The 15,851-nt window shown below is 38.8% G+C and overlaps 1 protein-coding gene across 2 annotated transcripts in view; it reads right to left on the bottom strand.

The window, feature by feature from the left end:
- Window positions 1-150: 150 nt before the first annotated feature.
- Window positions 151-15,851, bottom strand: part of pdgfc (platelet derived growth factor c) — a 45,406-nt gene continuing 29,705 nt past the window's right edge. Inside the window, exons 3-6 of one of the 2 annotated variants that reach the window (XM_035669578.1) lie at window positions 11,584-11,764; window positions 3,324-3,531; window positions 2,927-3,144; window positions 151-1,752 (exon numbers count right to left, since the gene is read on the bottom strand). In XM_035669578.1, the coding sequence (XP_035525471.1) occupies window positions 1,639-1,752; window positions 2,927-3,144; window positions 3,324-3,531; window positions 11,584-11,764 (721 nt within the window). In that variant the 3' untranslated portion in view covers window positions 151-1,638. Of the gene's footprint in view, window positions 1,753-2,926; window positions 3,148-3,323; window positions 3,532-11,583; window positions 11,765-15,851 lie in introns of both variants that reach the window. The other variant, XM_035669577.1, reaches the window with a different exon arrangement.

Here is a 15,851-nt window from a genome sequence, read left to right as displayed (position 1 = left end):
AAGTTTTTGCTTCTGCTTTGTTTCTGTGATTGCAGCATTTTTCTGTTGCTGCGTTTTTCTGTTGGATTTGTTTTTATGTGTTTATGTGTTTGTATGTTTTTGGATTTGCATCATTCCCACGACTGATGCTCTTTTGCCGCTTGTGGCGCGTTTGCCCTTGTCGGCCACCGTATATATGCCCTGCTCAAATAAAACATTTAATGGCTCACAACTGAAGAATAGAATATAACTGAAAATAAATAAATAAACAAATTACAGTTGCTAGGTCCTTCTAGCTCCTCATTTGCTTTTTACAGTTGGGTAAAACAATTATTATTATTATTATTCAAATTACTAAAACTAGTTTTTTTTGTATGTTTTAATTTAACCCCAAAGTATTTGGTGTGGATTTTCTATAAAGTAAAGTGTATTTAAAGGAATGCTATTAAGATAAAATTACTTTTAAACTCCCTGTCTTGTGTTCAACGAAAACCAGATTAATAATTTAAGGCAACATACCACATGCAAAAGACTCCTTCCTCACTGCTTGTTCATGTCCAACATTGGATATTGTTGCTTTAGGACTTTGTTTCACTCCTAACCAAGCCCAAGTACTGTACCTCCACTTAAAAATGGAAGAATTTATTTTTTAAGTTCAGTAAAATGAAATACACAAACAATTATTGCAAAAGTAGAGATAAATAACTTTGGCATACAGGAAATGAAAAACATCCATGACACAATGGCAATGTAAAATGACTTACAATGACAATTGGCAGCTAATCCTACTGTACACTGACATATGAAGCAAACAAGACATTTTGGACCTAAATTTCCCTTTCATTAAACAAATAAATATTTAATATCTCACAATCTCAAATGTAGCAAGATTTGCTTGACGCTAGGCATTCCTGAAGCAAGCATATTTGACATTGCTAAGATGGGATAAATGAAGAGTTGTAATGAACAATACCCAACTGATTCTACATGTGCAACTTTTATCCACTCCTTGAGAATCTTTGGTAGAAAAGGCATGATGGTACAGAAAAAAATTTAAATGTCATATTTACACATGATACAGTCTGATTAGCAAGGCACTCAGCTGCGGCTGTGTTTCACCACAGATTAAACCTGTGTAAAAACAATAGGGTAGGAAAGAAAAACTGCTCATGAAAAAACAACTTTCTTTGCTTTGATGGTAATAATAGAGGGGCAGAGGGAGTAAGGCAGCTGGAGCCAGCTCACTTATAGACATAAAAAGTACTTGAACAAAGAAGCTCCCATTTTCCATGACAGTATCAGCCCACACTGGCTGAACTTTAGCAAAGACCTCAAGAAGAAGAGGCAAAAATGCCTCAATGTTCTTATCTCTGAGGAGCAGGAGAATATAGTCTTCAGAGCGCATAGGTTATAGTCCAGATCTGCTCCAGTGTCTTTTTGTCTCTCTAAAATGCACTTAGAGCACACTATTGGTATTCCACAGCGGTCAAATCCATTCCGGAGATTTATTAGATTCCAGTCTGTTCTGCTTAATCCAATTAGCGAAAGGACAACAGGATAAAGGGAGAATCTTGTTAGATTCCAGTGGAAGTGGATGAGATACAAAACATTTCAAACATCCTGCATGACTCCAGTGGCAGCTAATACACATGTCCGAGGTCAGTCCCAGTCATCTTTACACACGCAAGCACACTCCTCATGATGCTCTAAGGGCACATCAGTCATGGACTTCTGCAGACCTCTGCCACCGCTTCGGTGCTTCAACAGTAGAACCTGTCAAAAAGTGGGACATTTTAGTTAATAGCTGGACATCAAACACTAGATGTAAACAAGCAACTTATGTTTAAAGGTTTCAGAGGTCCAGTGTGTAACATGTAGAAGGAAATGGAATATAATATGCATAGACATGTTTTCAAAAGCGTACAATCAACTGAATATTGTTATGTTCTCGCTAACTTACAGTGATCCGTTTATTATCTAGAGATGCCGCAGGACGCACTCCATGGAGGCCACTATGTTCATTATATGTATCATTATATTTCTACAGTAGCCCAGATGGGACAAACCAAACACTACCTCTAGACAGGAGTGTTTGCATTTTTCATACATTTTGCAGCCACCATAATTTCTCCTTCGTGCTTGTAGAAGCAAGAAGGAGCTACACCACTAGATGCCACTAAGTCCTACTTAACAGACCTTCAAAAGGACAAAAAATATTTTTTTGACCCAAAGATTATTTTGTCTTAAATGTTTCAATAATATTAGTCACTTAATCTCATTAGATGCTTACATTTCTGGACTTCAAATCTACATTTCCAAGCCATACTGACTGTCATTACATTGCTGTAACTTGTGTGCAATTAGAAATATTGATTTAAGGGTGGAACTAGGAAAGGCCACAAGGTCACAGGACACGCATAGCAAATTCTGTACTTTTTCATGAAGTCATCCTGTCTATAAAGTTAATAGTAAGGTTGGTGGAAGGTTAAATATTGAACCATATAGAGGGACCAAACAACATTGCTCATCCTGTGCTGCCAGTGGGAAAAAAGTTCCTAGATTGAACCTGAATATCTTTTTTCATGCATATTCTGCTATTGGTGTTCTGATTTCCTATGCTTTCTCAAAACTGAGAAGAGGCTACTGCTGGTCATGCTACATTAATTACCATATCCTTAATTACAAACACACTGCTGTTAATGCTACTGAACAAATGCTTTTCTCATTTTGGTAAAAGACCTATCCAAAGCTGGATTTTTAAAATCCAGTGTAAATGTAAAAACCTTAAAATGAAAAATTCATTTCAGCTCTTATGCTAGTTGGAAATAATATAGTGTAGTAAAATCAATAATTTCATAACTTCAGAGTCTCTAGGTAAATGTCTCAAAATGATTCACGTAATACACGTTCTATGTTCCTTGTATTTTATGATCAAGTTGATGTTTACCTCATGGTATTTCTTTGTGACCCTGGCGGGAATGCACTGGCAGTCATAGCAGCGGTGAGAGCAGCAGGCACAGTTTCCACCACAGCGCTTCACCAAGAGGCAGCTTGGCCAGAAAATGGCATCTGTCTTCTTTAGCTCCTCCCGCAAGGATACAGAGAAGTTGCGTGGAGTGCAGCTGTACAGCCGAACTTCCTCCCTCAACATATTGAGATCAGTTCCTCCTCAAAGACACAGAGAAGACATCATCACAATCACTTCTTGTCAAAACAAACCTCACAATTCTCACATCTAACATACAGTATTTAATGGCTACTATAATACCACAATTTAAAAATTACCCTTTATTAATATTTTGTATTTAACTTAATTGGAACGTACAAGTTTAAAAGTGTCCTACCTCTGGCTTTCTTATTATGGATGAAGGATTTCCCCAGCACATGCCACGTAGGTTTGTACAACTCTTCCATATCCACCTGCCATCGCTCCGGCTCCAGGTACTTCATGACCTCCTCCATGGTGTTCAACTCTGCCACAGCTTCTGACAACTCCTCAATACCCTGCAGGGTTGGAGGGAGAACAGCAGGGACCTCTGGTTCTGATACATTCTGCAGAAAAAACAGCAGATGAGATAGAGAGAGATGGAAAAGAAAGGTCATTTGTTCAGTATATACAGTATTTATGTACGAAATTACAACAACAAGAATGTTAAGGTCCCGCTTACTTGACTTAATGCCACTGAAAAAGTATTTTTCTCTTTTATGTGCCAAGCATACAATGCTTGTGTAATAGAAATATACTGTAGCTTCCACACACAAGAACTTCTCATTGCACCAACTGCCTTACAGACCGGCCACTTTCCGTGACATTTAAGATTTTTTACTGTGAGCCTGCTCTAGGTTATGAATACTAAAACAGGAAAGTTACACAGAAGGAACAATTTTGTCAGCAGTGACAAGATGTGTTTTATTTCTACAATGTGAAACACTGTTAATGTATAAAAGGAAGGAGTTTGACTCCACATCAGTACATTTTATGTCATGGTAAGAAATTGGGTTTAAATTGGGTTCAGGCTCATTAAATGCTACAGTGGTTTGGACTTGAGTTGAGTTAAACAGAAACCATGGCGGTCCAGGCCAGCTGGGGCCCAATTTAAACCCTATGTGTTAGACCTGGTAATGTGTGGAAGAGTTGACTAGAGCTGCTGAAGATTACGGACAGATCTTGCTAAGCATTCCCAAGCTGGCCAATACACTTGATAAACAGACTGATTCTACTCCACAGAAACATTTATATATGTATTTCCACTTAAATCTGTATTGGCATGATATTTTTCATTATTCATACATAATTTATTTGCTGCTGCTTTCCAGTTTCCTTCCATTTGTGCTTCCTGTTGTCTCAAAATATTTGTCCATTTCCCCATTAAGAAGATTTCTTCAACAATTACTGGTTGATAGACATTGTTTTTTTTGTCAATGGCAACATCTTCCTCCAATTCCTTGTAAAAACGTTTTTACTTGCTATTAAAAGTATTTAATCAAATATATGTTGCTCCCAATTACACTTTCTTAAGAGAAATTATAGATATAAAGTACTATACAATGCATAGGGACCTCATTATGACAAAATATGTATACATCTATGTAACTGCATACTTTTCACATTATAGGTAGTTAGGACAATTATTATTATTAAGCTCTTTTTACATTTCTCTTTTATAAATTTGGCGTATCCTTAATGTTCAATTTTTGATATGAGAAATTAATATTTAAAAAAAAATTCCACAGAGCTGCTCAGTTTTTAATTGCAGACAACAACACGGTCACTGTGGGAATGTTAAGAATATACCTGCCTCAGATACAGTCTGTTAACCTGCATTCAAGGAAGTGACTTTGCCAATATAATCTCTCATTTAAACTCCAGTGAAGTACATAATGATGTACACCACATCTGAAATTGTTCCATGCACTGAAGTTGAGAGAGGCAAATGTGAACGAATGGCATCATTTTTTAAGTTGTCAAATGTGATCACATCTCTGTCACCTCTTCTGCTCACTTTGCATAACAACATTCGTCCCTTTAGCTCCTATAGGCAGCAGTATTATTTCTTCCAAGCTCCCAACCCTTCAGGCTACAGCATGCAGTCAGAGAGAAGATTGATACCTGGGGTGTTGGTCTTCCCACGAGAGAAGAGGCTAATCTGTTAAACCTTTCAGTCCTGTGACGCTGCGTTTGTCCAACATGTCAGCTCGCTGGTCTCTCTAATCTTATGTGACTGACAGGTAGAAGGCAACATTGTGACACTTACAAAAAAAATGCAGCTTGTGGAGCACTGAAAAACATTGGCTGTTGGCAGCTGGGTGTTTAAGCTTTTGGAGAGGCAGAAATGTTTGAAAAGAAGAAAAAAAAGGATTCCAGGAATCTGTATCTTCCCTTTGATGACTTATAGGGGTGAATTAGAAAGGAATCCAGTGAGAAATGGAGGTTGGAAGAGGAAAGGTTTACCTTTCATCAGAGCCCATTTTACTAATATTGCAAGGATTTGTGGTTTCATTTTTATTTACCACTGACGCTAAAACATTAATGGCACTGTAAAACCACCTTGACAAAAGTTATGCATAAAGTGACTCATATAATTTTATTTAAAGGTTTGACAAGAATATAGATATCACCTACAGCTAACAGAGCTATTTAAGATTGATGTATACAGTCAATTTTTCAGCTCAACTTGACACAAAGCACAGGCCATTAATTAATTAAACATGTATTGGCATTAATACACTGAATAATAGATGTAACACCGTAAACATCCAAAACATTTATTGACTGCGAAAGTCCATGCAATACTCTCAAAATCCATGTCTCTTTGGCATAGACTTTAAAATAAGATGCCAGTGGTTTGACATGGCTGCGCCACAGGCTACAAAAATACAGCTGATGTGCAGCTGTGCTCATGCCACAGGTTTGACTCATTCTAATGAGGCTGCCTTCATAACCATTCAACATATCTTTGGTTTATTTAATACCTACTGAGATAAACAGACACAAATGTGAAAGGAATATTTTTGGAGAAACGACCGGACATATAGCATCATATAAGTATTTGTAAACTAGAGTAAATTGAATAGTCCTTTCTTAGAGCTGTATTTCTAGACAACAGAAGAAAGCTGTTAACAGTTTGTAAATGTTGACGGTGCAACACTCCCCCAATTAGCGGTGCTCTGCAAGGTCAGCTTTTAGATAGAGAAGCCAAGCAATCCTTCAGAGACACATCAAGATGGTGTGAATAAAGCTATAAGTAGCAGATGAGAGCTCCCGTTAAAAAATTTCACGAACAAAGTACCGGTGGTATCGACCACCAACTTCCAGCTGGCAGGAATTCAAAGCAGTGTCCATTGTATCAAGTTTCACACAAATAGATGTGACTCATTAACACATTCAGAAGTTGACAATAAAATCATCATGAACTAGAGGACGAGCAAACAAGACTTTTGAATTTGGCTCAGTGAAGCCACAATCTTTGATTTGCTATAAAATAATTCTACATCTATGATGTGACATATTTAGATTAATGATGGATGTATGATTTTTACCTAATAAACAGAAAAAAGCTGTTTTGAGTAAACATAAGCTCTTCATTCATTGCCATTTTTTTTATAACACTTTGAATAAGACACTCAAAGACAGTGAGTGGAATAGCATGTAACAAAGCTTTAGAACAAACAGGATGCAGATTCGACACAACATGAACGTTGGCCACTGAGGCACTAGTCCAGGTCCTGTTGCATGTATTTTCTTTGTGTCTAGGTGTCTGACAGTTACTTTCCAAAGGCACAAGCATGTGCAACACTGCTTGTTTCCTAAAAGATGACACTGACGGGACAGGTACACAGTGAAAAGAATGTCCTGAATGCAAATGTGTAGTTCAGGATTAGACCGTTTGTATATAAGAAGTCTTGCAGTACTTAACAGAAGCGCATGAGGTTAGAGATTGTAATCCTTATTTCTGGAGAGAGAAAAAATTATAATGATTTTGAACTATCTAGGACTAAATAAGAACATCCTTGTGCATAATTCTGCACATTATAGGCTCAAATGAGCTCCTAATTCCCCTCAACCTTAGAAACAGCTTGCTGTTAAAAATTTAGACTCAAGGTATTAAGGCTGCTGTAGGTAACTTATAAAAGTAACTTTTTGTCATATTTGCTAAAACTTTTATTATATCCTGAGAGTACAACAAGAGCCAGATAACCTGTGAAAAAAACTGGTTCCTCTGGCTCCTCTTAGTGCTCCTAATGGCATTTGCAAGAATCCACCACGCTTGAAGGAAAAACAACCAATCAGAGCTGCGAAAGCTAGTTGATGGTTGAGTCTCATTCCCAGGTCGTCAAATACAGACACTTTGGATTGGTGGCTTGAAGATAGTTCATGGTTGAGTCTCATTCCCAGGTTGTGACAACTGCAGCTTTAAACTCAAACATGCATGTTCTTCAGCTGCCTTAATAAAAGGAGTTTCTTGTTTCTTGCAGTTTCTATCAATCATTTATGAAAAATAGCTGAGCTAGCAAACCAAGGCAGGCTGAAAGTAGAAATTAAAGACACAGTGGAGGTAATATGCTTGAACCAATGTTCCAAAATATGTGCAACTCTGTACACAACAATATACAGGCAGCAAGAGGATATTTTCCAAGACAAAATATACAATTGTGTTTTCAAAACTTGATGTTTTTTTATTCTTCAGATGACCTAAGACAGAGTCAAAGTGTGAAAGCTTGTAACGCACCTCTTACCACTGCCAAACTCCCCTGAACCCCCTGCCCCTCAAGAAATAACCTTGTTTCCAAGCTGTGATTACCTCATTTCCAGTTCTCTTTGTTCTCACACAGCACAACCACATGGTCTTATTTCTGGTGACTAAAATGACAGGTTGAACTAACTATGTTGAGATGAAAATTCTGAAATAGCATCTTGGGAGAGCTCTGGAAAACAATATCTTCTCTTTTACATGGAGTTGCAAACCACTTCCTTGCACAACAGAGCTTTGAGTAAGCAACAATGTCTGTTGTGTGTGAATAAAGTGCTTTTTTCTCTCACTATATGCCACACACTGCAATTGAGGTTGGTGTAAAAACAGACCTCAATTTCATCATGCCAACGGTAAGCCTCCTGCAATGCTTTGCCAGTCATTACCCTCTGCTTTAACTAGGATTTTGCTCCTTACTTCTTCTGCCCTATCTCCCTCTATTCAAGTCTGTAAAACTCTCTTCAATCCATTAAAATAAACAAAGCTGGTAGACCGATCATTATGCCTAGGTAGAAGTAGGGTTTAATTGTGGATTGGGACCTCACAGAGACAATGATGTATGTTTTGTTTTCTCCTTTAACCCACCACTCAACACCCCTCATGCTCCATTCAACAGACTCCTTCTCTTCGATGTTTTAACAACCTCTTTGCCTCGGCCCTTTCACTTTTCCATAAAAACTCTTCCTGTGAATTACAGACTGGGTCTTATTTTTTTCACCCTTCCATTCCATGCAAGTGGTGGGGAGGAATTATTGCTTGTTTAAATATGAACTAAAGTGCTGGCCCCTGCGTGGCACGAGGTTCCAGTAGCTGCTGGTTGACCACAGAGGAAACAGAGTGCTGCTGTTCTAGCGTGCTCCTCCTGTGTCAGAGGAAAGTTCAAAGGGAAGCCAGACTGAACGCGCAGAGGCCAAAGCTTCCTTTTCCCCCCTCATGGTTTCCGCACCTTCTAGAGTTGGAAAATGAAAGACAAACCCGGTCTCTTGTTCCATCACATAGTTAGTGGCAGACATTTGAACACCGCTAAATATAGCGGTGTGAATAGCTTCATTCTGCTGCAAAATAATTCAATCTGACTTTTAAATTCCAAAACATCCACAGTTTGTGGAGTGTTTTACCTTCAAATTTAAATATTTCTGAAAGTGTAACATTTCTAGATAAATGATTAATAGGGCTGGGTATCTTTTTTAGAGCTGATTACTTATTCTTTGACCAGTTGTTTCTTTTAGAACATAATATTGCCAGTTTTAGGCAAACTTTTATACTGCTCTTTAGAAAAAAGATTATTTTCTTAATTTGGTTTTGTAGAAAAAACTGTTTAAATGTCTCAAAGTAGGGTATCAGAAAAGTATTGTTATTAATGTTAAAGGGGGGAGTTTTTCCGCATGGGTCTAAGGATAGAGGGTGTTTGTGGTTTGTGATCATTGTTTAAAATTTTCTATAAACTGCTAACTGACATTTTCCTTTTGGAATCAAATAACTCCTTGTAATAATGTCTTATTGGATTAATCTGTCTCCATAAGATAAAGCAAGGCCTTGCTTGTACATCAAACATCACAAACTACTGCAGTCTATTGATGGTGAATATGCAGTTCAATTTGAAAATTATCATTAAGATAGGATACACATTTATAGATCCCTGTTGGGGAAATTCAAGTTTACACAGTGCAGGGGAATGTAGTACAAAGAATAAAGAAAAGAAAATACAATACAAAACAATTATAAAATGATACAATAAATCAATTAGATTAAGCATATGTGTACCTTCTTTTCAATAACTTAGCGGTCAACAATAATTCAGCAAAATATATAGATTGTATCACAGGGAGCTAGTACATGTAATGATTGACTTTTCACTAATAACACATCTGTATTTTGAGAAATACAGCTTTGACGCCCAGTATGTTTTCAGCATCTCAGTGAATCCTATGTCAGTTAGTGCTGCTATCAACACTGTTGTTCTGGGTTTTAAGGCTGAAGGAAGAATGCAGTAATGATGTGTATAAGGAATAAAAGAACAAAAAGCTTTTGTGGCAGAAAAGAAAGTTGCAGAGAAAATACAAAGCGCCATCAGTGACCTCAGTTGCCTATTTGTGCTTGTCAGATTTCACAGTGCTGCAGGCCATTAGGGATTAATGAGGAGTAGAGCTGTTTACTTAAAGCAAGTGAACAGAACTAAAACATGACAGGTTAAAACATGGCAGTCGTCTCTTCAGTTTATCTCTGGGCTTTTGTGAGCGAAGGGAGAAGGGGCAAAGGGATTCTGTGCGTGTGTGTGGTCTAAAGACCAGGACAGAGAAGAGTAAGTGAAAGAGAATGAGGAATGGGAAGACGATGGAGCGAGACAAAGATCGCTAGAAGTACCCAGGCACAGATATATTTTCTAACATATTTTACTGTCGTTCTGCAAGGACTGCTTAATGTAACTAAAGAAGTAAGTACTTTAATTGCAAAACAAATGTGTTGCATTACTTGTTACAACAAAAAAGTAATCTTTAATGCGTTACTTTTGCACTTTTTGAAACTGCTGTGAAGCTTCAGTGTCAACTTAAGATCAGCAAGACGGATAAGTCACTCACGACTAACCCCCTTCCTCCCAACAGGAAAAAAACAAACTAATCTCTGACTGACAAGTGAGAGTCCACAAGGCATGACATTACCTATGCTCTGACAAATATTGGTACCTTGGCTCCACACACTGATATCTTTTTCATACACATGATCACACTTGACATAAACCTCAAGGCTGCAGTTGCTGGTTGTGACTGATGTACTGAATGAGTAAAACCTTATGCTATGCACACACTTCAGTTTTATTGGGTAAGTAGCTGCCCAAAGTCTAAAAGGTGTATGGAAACAAAGGTTAGCAAGGGATAGAAGTAGTGATTATAGTTTATGTTACAGGCAAAGACAAGGGAAAGGGAAAAATAACAGGAAAGAGCTGATGTTGCCAGAAATACATTTCAGTCCTAAATAGAGTAAGAGTAAAATAACATGGCTTTCTGTGTGAAGTGGGGTATTGTTAAAACACATAAAAGGGGATATTACTTTTGAACTACTGTACGTGATGATAAAAAGCGAACCGAAAATGAAACAGACAGACAGTGGCGTGACAATTTTCCACACAAAAAGCACTTCTATCTCTTAATTCCTACTTTCATTTCAGGGGCTTGAATGAATCCCCCCGAGGGTCAGAGGACCTCTTTGTGAATGTGAAACCACTTATTTTCTCCATCTCACTCTCAAGCAGCACCATCACTGACACTGAGACACCTCGTCTGTCATCTGACTGGATCTATAGATACAGTACAGGTTCAGAGGGTAGAACAGCAATATGGAACACAACAGTTTGATTATTTATAAATGGGAACAATACCAGCTCCAGAAATTGAGAACATTTTTAAGTGGATATTTTTGATCTGTTATTTATTGTCTTACGTTTTTATAGGGTCCATTACAACCAATTGCCATTTTAATCATTGGCAACTTGTTTGTACTCACCAATTTCATTGCAGACACTGTGGACATGTTTTGTCTGCGTAGAAGTGTATGAGCTGCTCTGGCTTGTGTATATCTTTATAACTACAATAGATAATAATACAGGTGCCAGATGTTCCAAAGTGCTTAAACATAATTTCCCCAACGATGCTTAAAACCTACACATAAGCATAAATGGATGATTGCAAATTTAGACACCATGTTATATAACAAGCAAACTATTTGGAGAGGCATTGCTTACTGCCATGTGAGGTCCCTGAAGATAGAGGCAGAAACATGCTATGACAGTTAAGCACTCAAGTGCTCACAATGCACATTTTTAAACTCCAAACCATTGATAACATTTGCTACGTACCACAGGAACGAGGGAGTAGCGGATGCAGAATCCCGGCTCCAAGGGGAAGTACTCATCAGAGATGAAGCGGATCCTGATCTGACTGCCTTTAGAAGTGTGACTAGCTGGTACCGACTGTGACCCACACCAACGACCCAGGATGTTTTTCTCAGTTGGATCCTCTATTTCCACAAAGTCGTACCTGGTAGATTGAGACAGAGAAAGAAAGAAGAAATTGATTATTTTAGTCTCTGAGACATTGCCAGTTATTGAGTGTTCCATTATCATGTATTTTTCTCTATCCAAGTTATAACAACTACTTCTAACTACAACTGGCTATGTTTAAGCTTTCATATGGTAGATTTAGGCCTCTACATATGCATGTTTGTTGACTTTAGCTTGTCAGCACCTTTAACATTGTGCCATGTTGTCCCCTCAGCTCTATCTCGCCCATCTGAAGGTGAGACTGGTAACATCAATAAAACTGCCCGGGGAAATAAAGGTTTAACCTCATAAAAAAAATGAAAAAGAAAATAAATATCTTTAACAGCAGGTTGCAGTATCTCAGTGGCGACAGATGAGATCTCACTGTTATTTACAGCCTGAATTAATGACTTAAAATGAACTGTATATTGCCAGTGTACTGAGGACAAATCTCAGGTTGGTTGACAGTGCAGCATAAGCAGTTGTTCTTACTATTTAGTGGTTATGGTTGCTGATGCAGCCTTTTGACAGGCCTATTACAATCCAGCTACATGTTGTCATTGACATATAGTTTTTAATTAAAACTTGAGCTTGTTATATTGTACTGATTTGAATGTTGACTGCGGGAAAGCCTCAGGCCTCTACTCGGACTCAAAAACAAATTCTCAGTTGTTTGAAAACTCCCTTTGTAAATCATTAAATTTACATGATTGCTGTTTTATGCTGGGGAGACTACTAGGTCTGGATATCAGTGTGAACAAAAAATTAATATGAATAGCTCTTAGAGGGTATTTTTTCAAAATAATTAGGCAATAACGTGCTTTTATCTCTTAATCTTTATTATATTGAGTATTCAGAATAGTTTTTCTACTTTCACTGTCAGCAACTCCTCTTCAATACCCACAGAAATAACTGAGGTAATAGGACTGAAACTAGGTTTAAATTACACAGTATATTCCTGGCTATAAACCTAACAATCACTGAAAACTGCAGAAGCGATTGGTATCTGAAAATCAAAGATTATATCTGAAAAAAGCCCATGCATTCCTGAAATAATATTTAGTTTTAGCAGGATGGATTTAACAAGTTTCAAAGATTTCACAAATGTCACTAAACAAAATGATGATACATTTCAACTGAGAAAAATATAAATAAAAGCACCATTTTGTTTGTTGTGGGGATCGAACTTTGCGACCCTGTAATTACATGACAGTGTTTCTCCGCTGGCCACCCTGCCAACCCATAATACCAGTAAACATTATGAAGTGCAGAAGCAAATGGCCATGCTCCAGACTCCTTTGGTGTGCCAAGGCTAACATCGACCAACCTCAGCACTTAAGACACGCAGTTCAGGAGTTCAGTCTTTATTATTTATACCTGTGTGTGAAAGCAGTGGCTGCAGTGCATTCAATACAGCCTTGTTTCACTGACTCTTCACAGTCTGGGATTAATCACTTTGCCATTTGCGTCAACAGGCACGCTAACCTCTCATTCAGTGCTGCCAATTCGGATATTTGGATTTCAAGGACATTGTTTACATTTTGCACCGGCTTGACAGATTCAGTTCAGGCTGGTTTCAATAAAACAACACGGAGGGACATGAGCAAGACTAAAAATGGATTTTCTGTGAAGTTAAATAAACTGAAGGGGAGGGGGTCGATACATTTACTGACTCTGCTGCCTTTGATTTGGAAAGTTATACAGGAAGTTTGTAATCTGCACAAACAAACATATTGGCAAAGGTAAAACTGAAACTGTTCTTTGAAAAATCATTCACAGTTTAAATGTACAAATGTTAAGCAACTGCATGAACTATAAAACATTCATTCATATAAGTGCAAACCAGACTGGCATGAAATGGTTTTGGAAAAGGATGAATTATCAGTTTAGATTCTCTCTGCCTTCTCGATGGAGGTCAGTGAGGAGAAGAGCTTTCCTCTCTAAAAATCAGCCCTCAGACAGCTCCAGAGCCTTGACAGATGGCTCATCAATAATGCAGGACGCCCTGATCATTACACATCGCCATGTGTTCAGAATCACCATGTCGAACAGCGGTTTCTCAGATTTACAAATGCACTAACATACATACCAAACTGTACCTACAGTCACAGTGAACAGGACGAGAAGAACAAAGGCATCGTATATACCGTGCTACCAGAGAGGAATTCCTTCCTGCACACTGCAAAAAAACTGTTTAATATTCACAAAGCTTTCTCCTAAGTAGTTTTTTGCTTGTACATTATTAATAGATACAATATCTACCACTGAGATGATGCATATTAGCAACATGAACACTATTCTTTTTAATCTGCTCCTTTCAGACTAAAGACAGAGAGCATAAATGCCTTTCTGAGAACAGTCCTTTCTGTGAGCCGCCAAGCACGACTCTGCTGCCATGCCAACCAGCAGCAAGACCAATCCCTCTCCAATATGCCTCTCCTCCAGTGGATTTGGTAAGAATGCTTTTCATCGCACCACAGACAAACAGAATAGCAGATGAGCATCTCGACTACACAGCCTCCCTCTCATCTTAGCAAAGACTTCTCGCTTCAGGCTCGGTACCATAGCCAAACACTCTCTCCCACTGTTGTTTGTTTTATCCCCCTGCCATTCCTGTGAATCACTGGACAGGAGATTACATTCTTGTTTATTTGCATCACATTGTGCAGTGACACAAGTGTAAGAGCAGCCTATCAATACTATTGTGTATGAATGTGTTTTGCTGTAACACCCATGGAGTGAAGGTGAAGTGATTTTGTGAATACATTTGTAAACACACACCAGAAATAAAGTAGATAATGCAGACTAGGCCAGAGGCTTGTTAATGTAAGCGTATGTATGTTGGGCAGAGTCTGTGCATGTGTTTAAGAGACAAAAGAGAGAGGGTGACAGAAAAGACAAGTAGATAGACTTGTGAATGTGTGTCTGTTTCTGCTTGTGATTGCATGCTGCATTCATCCGTCTGCCAACCCTGCCAACAGTGTGTATCTTGGGATCTGATCAAAACCTGTTGGGCCCGGGTGACGTGGGAGGAGAGGAGGAGGGGGGCGAAGAGAATGAAAAATGTGAGCGCTGGGGCGGTAGACGTGGCGATGACTTGCATGACCCTGGAAAAGGATGTTGTTATTGTCTCTAACCCCTCTCCCCGAGGACGCTGACTAGTGCAGTCTTGTAAAGGCAGGACAGCACAAAAGTTGTCAATCTGCACCCTGCCCCACTGTGGAACTCACAGGGTTTCAACAGCAACACTAACCTCATTCGTCAACGTGTACCCTGCCCACCACAGAGGTGTGCAGGCTCAAATTACCTGCACTCACATACTGTTTTTTCAGCTTTTTTTCTTATAAGCGACAACCAACAAAGGCAGGATACATGAAGTATTATGTCGAGGCATGAATCCTGGATGGCAGAACATTAGACAATTAAATCAGCTGCAAACCCTCCAGACGCTGGAAGAAAATCTGAGTCAGAATCTCAAACACCTCATTGATCAATGAAGTTGAATGCCCAGGAACTGTCAGTGGAACAGAAGCATACTGATTCATGGTCACATATTCTTTTAATTTCCTGATATGTGCAGTGAATCTCTCAAAAGATACATGTTCATCTATTGCTGCCCTGTCCAACATCTAAACCTTGTGTAGAGAACTGTCATTCACCTTGTCATCCATTAGGGGGCTCTCCAGGAATGACTAGAGAGGTCACCCTCCCCCAGCTCTTCTCCTCCTTCCACTGATGGGGCTCCTCCATGCTAACCAGTCACTTGTGATATATTGACAGCAGGGCACTGAGCATAATGCAGAGGGTAAATCGATTGTAGCTGGGGCTCGGGATCCCCGTTTAAATTGAATGACAACAGACGCAAACCCAGGCAGTAATTGAAAGTGGGCTCCTCAATAAAGCAGAGGATGTACAGTGTGTGTATGTGTGTGTTTGTGTTTATGTGTGGCCAGTCAGAGGGTGAGGTGCATGTCTTTCGAACAATCACGTGAGCAGCTGAAAATATCAACTACATCAAGTATAATATGCTGGACTGGACCACGTCATCATGGGGTCTTGGGTGAAACAAATCACTCTGCTGCTGG

The sequence above is a fragment of the Morone saxatilis genome, unplaced genomic scaffold (genome assembly GCF_004916995.1).
Source record: "Morone saxatilis isolate NCDOM2014 unplaced genomic scaffold, NCSU_SB_2.0 Contig22, whole genome shotgun sequence".
In the NCBI taxonomy this organism is placed as follows: domain Eukaryota; kingdom Metazoa; phylum Chordata; class Actinopteri; family Moronidae; genus Morone; species Morone saxatilis.
The sequence above is the reverse complement of the archived record's forward strand: the minus strand, read 5'-3'. Positions and strand labels throughout refer to the sequence as shown.